The sequence below is a fragment of the Oncorhynchus clarkii genome, chromosome 3, assembly GCF_045791955.1.
Source record: "Oncorhynchus clarkii lewisi isolate Uvic-CL-2024 chromosome 3, UVic_Ocla_1.0, whole genome shotgun sequence".
NCBI lineage: Eukaryota > Metazoa > Chordata > Actinopteri > Salmoniformes > Salmonidae > Oncorhynchus > Oncorhynchus clarkii.
The window spans coordinates 85,580,519-85,587,079 of NC_092149.1; the positions used below are offsets into that span (position 1 = coordinate 85,580,519).

The 6,561-nt window shown below is 45.4% G+C and overlaps 1 protein-coding gene across 1 annotated transcript in view; it reads right to left on the reverse strand.

Moving 5' to 3' along the window:
- Nucleotides 1-2,932: 2,932 nt before the first annotated feature.
- Nucleotides 2,933-6,561, reverse strand: part of LOC139406195 (leucine-rich repeat neuronal protein 4-like) — a 6,006-nt gene continuing 2,377 nt past the window's right edge. Inside the window, exons 3-4 of the mRNA XM_071148700.1 lie at nucleotides 4,802-6,471; nucleotides 2,933-3,220 (exon numbers count right to left, since the gene is read on the reverse strand). Coding sequence (XP_071004801.1) covers nucleotides 5,439-6,471 — 1,033 coding nt within the window. The 3' untranslated portion in view covers nucleotides 2,933-3,220; nucleotides 4,802-5,438. The remainder of the gene's footprint in view (nucleotides 3,221-4,801; nucleotides 6,472-6,561) is intronic.

Here is a 6,561-nt window from a genome sequence, read left to right on the forward strand (position 1 = left end):
TGAAAGGCACATATTTCTTGAATGTATTGATTGAATGTTTGCAGTTAGGAACTTCACCTGGTGTTGAATTTCTGTCAGGCGTTTCTCTGTCAGGCATATCATGTATGAATTTTTTTTTATCCAGGGAAGCAACATTATGTGGCTGCATTCTCTTTAAGCTAGTAGAATAAAGGCGTATTCCAGGATGCGTAAAGGGACACGTCACAGCGTTTGGATTTGCTCACCTCCTCATCTCTTCTTCTTGTTGGTGTCCTTTAGTAGTGGTTTCTTTGCAGCAATTCGACCACGAAGGCCTGAATCACACAGTCTCCTCTGAACAGTTGATGTTTCAGATGTGTCTGTTTGTTGAACTCTGTTTGAAGCATTTGTTTGGGCTGCAATCTGAGATGCAGTTAACTCTAATGAACTTATCCTCTGCAGCAGAGGTAACTCTGGGTCTTCCTTTCCTTTGGCGGCCCTCATGAGAGCCAGTTTCATCATAGTGCTTGATGGTTTTTACGACTGCACTTAAAGAAACTGTCAAAGTTCTTGAAATGTTCCATAATATGGACTTGGTCTTTTACCAAATAGCGCTATCTTCTGTATACCACCTCTACCTTGTCACAACACAACTTATTGGCTCAAATGCATTAAGAAGAAAATAAATTAGCTTTTACCAAGGCACACCTGTTAATTGAAATGCATTCCAGGTGACTACCTCATGAAGCTGGTTGAGAACATGGCAAGAGTGTGCAAAGCTGTCATCAAGACAAAGGGTGGCTACATTAACCCCATCACTAGAGCCCCGATGAACTACATTAACCACATCACTAGAACCCTGATGAACTACATACACCACATCACTAGAGCCCGATGAACTACATTAACCACATCACTAGAGCCCCGATGAACTACATTAACCACATCTCTAGAGCCCTGATGAACTACATACACCACATCACTAGAACCCTGATGAACTACATTAACCACATCACTAGAACCCTGATGAACTACATTAACCACATCACTAGAGCCCTGATGAACTACATTAACCACATCACTAGAGCCCTGATGAACTACATTAACCACATCACTAGAGCCCCGATGAACTACATTAACCACATCTCTAGAGCCCTGATGAACTACATTAACCACATCTCTAGAGCCCTGATGAACTACATTAACCACATCACTAGAGCCCTGATGAACTACATTAACCACATCACTAGAACCCTGATGAACTACATTAACCACATCACTAGAACCCTGATGAACTACATTAACCACATCACTAGAACCCTGATGAACTACATTAACCACATCACTAGAGCCCTGATGAACTACATTAACCACATCACTAGAACCCTGATGAACTACATTAACCACATCACTAGAGCCCTGATGAACTACATTAACCACATCACTAGAGCCCTGATGAACTACATTAACCACATCACTAGAGCCCTGATGAACTACATTAACCACATCACTAGAGCCCTGATGAACTACATTAACCACATCACTAGAGCCCTGATGAACTACATTAACCACATCACTAGAACCCTGATGAACTACATTAACCACATCACTAGAACCCTGATGAACTACATTAACCACATCACTAGAGCCCTGATGAACTACATTAACCACATCTCTAGAGCCCTGATGAACTACATTAACCACATCACTAGAGCCCTGATGAACCACATCACTAGAACCCTGATGAACTACATTAACCACATCACTAGAGCCCTGATGAACTACATACACCACAATCATCTGTTTTCTCTTTCTTCTTCTTCATCTTCCTGTTCAGACTGAGATCTATCAGACTACCGTGTCTCTCCTCTTCAATCTGAGATCTATCAGACTACCGTGTCTCTCCTCTTCAATCTGAGATCTATCAGACTACCGTGTCTCTCCTCTTCAATCTGTGATCTATCAGACTACCGTGTCTCTCCTCTTTAATCTGAGATCTATCAGACTACCGTGTCTCTCCTCTTCAATCTGAGAACTATCAGACTACCGTGTCTCTCCTCTTCATTCTGAGATCTATCAGACTACCGTGTCTTTCCTCTTCAATCTGAGATCTATCAGACTACCGTGTCTTTCCTCTTCAATCTGAGATCTATCAGACTACCGTGTCTCTCCTCTTCAATCTGAGATCAGACTACTGTGTCTCTCCTCTTCAATCTGAGATCTATCAGACTACCATGTCTCTCCTCTTCAATCTGAGATCTATCAGACTACCGTGTCTCTCCTCTTCAATCTGAGATCAGACTACTGTGTCTCTCCTCTTCAATTTGAGATATATCAGACTACTGTGTCTCTCCTCTTCAGACTGAGATCTATCAGACTACTGTGTCTCTCCTCTTAAATCTGAGACATATCAGACTACTGTCTCTCCTCTTCAGATAGATCTATCAGACTACCGTGTCTCTCCTCTTCAATCTGAGATCAGACTACCGTGTCTCTCCTCTTCAATCTGAGATATATCAGACTAGTGTCTCTCCTCTTCAGACTGAGATCTATCAGACTACCGTGTCTCTCCTCTCCGGACAGATCAGACTACCGTGTCCCGGAGATGGGAGAAGGCGCACATTGCCAAACCCTGCGGAGATACTGAGGCCTTTAGCCAAGGCAATCTCACCCCTCCCTCAAACTTCTGAATGAAACTCAAACTCACCAAAGCCCTGAGTAGCCTGTATGACTGTGTGTATGCTTGTTCAGGTAGACCGATGGAAATTGAGTGTTTACTTTACACACATTCCCCGGCTCCTTCTCACCTTTCACCATTCTCACACCCAATCCCAGTCTAGTTCCCACATTGTAATGCTTGTAGTTATACTGCCCTCATCTGGCCACCATACATACTGTTGTGGAAATAAATGTGATATGCAAATATAGCCTCCCTGTCTTTTCTCTGCAGGGTTCTACAACATTAAAACAATACAAGTAGGAAAATATAATTTTATTACAACTTAATGGAAAATGAGATGTTCAAAACAAAAATGATTTTACTTTATTTCTTAAAATCGACTTTTTTGAGTTGAGTACTGTGTGGTGAGATGTATAAACTGCTGTAGGGTGGTAGGTATGTGGGTAAGGGTGGTAGGTATGTGGGTAAGGGTGGTAGGTATGTGGGTAAGTATGTGGGTAAGTGTGGTAGGTATGTGGGTAAGGGTGGTAGGTACGTGGGTAAGGGTGGTAGGTACAGTGCCCTGCGAAAGTATTCGGCCCCCTTGAACTTTGCGACCTTTTGCCACATTTCAGGCTTCAAACATAAAGATATAAAACTGTATTTTTTTGTGAAGAATCAACAACAAGTGGGACACAATCATGAAGTGGAACGACATTTATTGGATATTTCAAACTTTTTTAACAAATCAAAAACTGAAAAATTGGGCGTGCAAAATTATTCAGCCCCTTTACTTTCAGTGCAGCAAACTCTCTCCAGAAGTTCAGTGAGGATCTCTGAATGATCCAATGTTGACCTAAATGACTAATGATGATAAATACAATCCACCTGTGTGTAATCAAGTGCACCTGCACTGTGATAGTCTCAGAGGTCCGTTAAAAGCGCAGAGAGCATCATGAAGAACAAGGAACACACCAGGCAGGTCCGAGATACTGTTGTGAAGACGTTTAAAGCCGGATTTGGATACAAAAATATTTCCCAAGCTTTAAACATCCCAAGGAGCACTGTGCAAGCGATAATATTGAAATGGAAGGAGTATCAGACCACTGCAAATCTACCAAGACCTGGCCGTCCCTCTAAACTTTCAGCTCATACAAGGAGAAGACTGATCAGAGATGCAGCCAAGAGGCCCATGATCACTCTGGATGAACTGCAGAGATCTACAGCTGAGGTGGGAGACTCTGTCCATAGGACAACAATCAGTCGTATATTGCACAAATCTGGCCTTTATGGAAGAGTGGCAAGAAGAAAGCCATTTCTTAAAGATATCCATAAAAAGTGTCGTTTAAAGTTTGCCACAAGCCACCTGGGAGACACACCAAACATGTGGAAGAATGTGCTCTGGTCAGATGAAACCAAAATTGAACTTTTTGGCAACAATGCAAAACGTTATGTTTGGCGTAAAAGCAACACAGCTGAACACACCATCCCCACTGTCAAACATGGTGTTGGCAGCATCATGGTTTGGGCCTGCTTTTCTTCAGCAGGGACAGGGAAGATGGTTAAAATTGATGGGAAGATGGATGGAGCCAAATACAGGACCATTCTGGAAGAAAACCTGATGGAGTCTGCAAAAGACCTGAGACTGGGACGGAAATTTGTCTTCCAACAAGACAATGATCCAAAACATAAAGCAAAATCTACAATGGAATGGTTCAAAAATAAACATATCCAGGTGTTAGAATGGCCAAGTCAAAGTCCAGACCTGAATCCAATCGAGAATCTGTGGAAAGAACTGAAAACTGCTGTTCACAAATGCTCTCCATCCAACCTCACTGAGCTCGAGCTGTTTTGCAAGGAGGAATGGGAAAAAATGTCAGTCTCTCGATGTGCAAAACTGATAGAGACATACCCCAAGCGACTTACAGCTGTAATCGCAGCAAAAGGTGGCGCTACAAAGTATTAACTTAAGGGGGCTGAATAATTTTGCACGCCCAATTTTTCAGTTTTTGATTTGTTAAAAAAGCTTGAAATATCCAATAAATGTCGTTCCACTTCATGATTGTGTCCCACTTGTTGTTGATTCTTCACAAAAAAATACAGTTTTATATCTTTATGTTTGAAGCCTGAAATGTGGCAAAAGGTCGCAAAGTTCAAGGGGGCCGTATACTTTCGCAAAGGCACTATATGTGGGTAAGGGTGGTAGGTATGTGGGTAAGGGTGGTAGGTATGTGGGTAAGGGTGGTAGGTATGTGGGTAAGGGTGGTAGGTATGTGGGTAAGGAGGGTAGGTATGTGGGTAAGGATGGTAGGTACGTGGGTAAGGGTGGTAGGTAGGTGGGTAAGGGTGGTAGGTACGCGGGTAAGGGTGGTAGGTACGTGGGTAAGGGTGGTAGGTACGTGGGTAAGGGTGGTGGTTATGTGGGTAAGGGTGGTAGGTACGTGGGTAAGGGTGGTAGGTACGTGGGTAAGGGTGGTAGGTATGTGGGTAAGGGTGGTAGGTATGTGGGTAAGGGTGGTAGGTATGTGGGTAAGGCTGGTAGGTACGTGGGTAAGGGTGGTAGGTATGTGGGTAAGGCTGGTAGGTACGTGGGTAAGAGTGGTAGGTATGTGGGTAAGGGTGGTAGGTATGTGGGTAAGGGTGGTAGGTATGTGGGTAAGGGTGGTAGGTATGTGGGTAAGGGTGGTAGGTATGTGGGTAAGTATGTGGGTAAGTGTGGTAGGTATGTGGGTAAGGGTGGTAGGTACGTGGTTAAGGGTGGTAGGTACGTGGGTATGGGTGGTAGGTACGTGGGTAAGGGTGGTACAGATGGTTACAGGTGTCATTTTTCATTGCGTACGTTAGTGGATAACTTCAGCTGGTCTGTCTGCGTGTATCGTGCAGAGGGAGGCACAGTGTGTTCGTCGGTGTGTGTGTAGGCCGGGTTAGTGATTGAAACCAGGCTGGTGAGACGTGGGTTGTAGAGTGTGTGTGCCCGCGGCTCAATCAGAGAGTGTGTGTTTTGCATCTTCCAGATCCTGTGAAGAAACACACTCATCACAACAACCGTCATCCCCAGGGCTACACACAGTCCCGTCAGCACGTACAACACAACCGTCTCTACACCTACTGGGGTGGACACAGGCACACAGCGGGTGTGTGACGTTCCAGCTCCATTCAGTGCGCTTACACACACTCCATATCTCCCTCCCGCTTTTAGCCCGAACACACTGGCCTGGCGTGACCAGGCGCTCACGCTGCCGTTACTGAACACACTGCCGTTCTCTCTCAGCGCCCACACACCAAACTTACTCACAGCCGAGTAGGGGGCGCACCAACGCACCCTCACAGCCTCAGGCCATACCCCCCACACCTCCAGCGCCACCACAGGGTCAGGGGTCACAGAGGTTGGAGTCAGGCCCGGACAGCGGCAGCTCTGACCCTTGGCCTCTCTGACCTCTGGACAGGGTCTCTGCAGGTGCAAGCAGGGGTTAAAGTCACACAGATTCTCCTTGATGAGTTTGCCTCCTTCGTCCTCCTCCGTTACTTCCTCCTCTTCTTCAGACTCATCGTCATAGTCGCCCTCGTCACCTATGAACTGATGAGGGGGAAGGGTGGGCATGCGAGTGGGGTGAGGACAGCAGGGTGGCTTTTTGGGGGCGCGAGATGGTGCTGGAGTTGTTGCCATGGGGTTTGTCGCCACCGGTGATATGACTGTGTGAGGGATGTGTGGCTGGGTGCTTGAGTCTTTAGGGGGGACTGTTGCACTGGTTACTACTGTTGTCATGGCAGCACTGGTCTGGGTGGTCCCTGCAATGGTCGTCACGGTCACTGTTTCTAGAACTCTCTGTGTGGATCTCCCCAACCTCTCATATCTGTAAGCACAGTAAACATAATATATATTAACTCTGTATTGAAGATAATGGTAAGAAAAATGCACAAGCTCTCTGGGCTATCACTCCAGT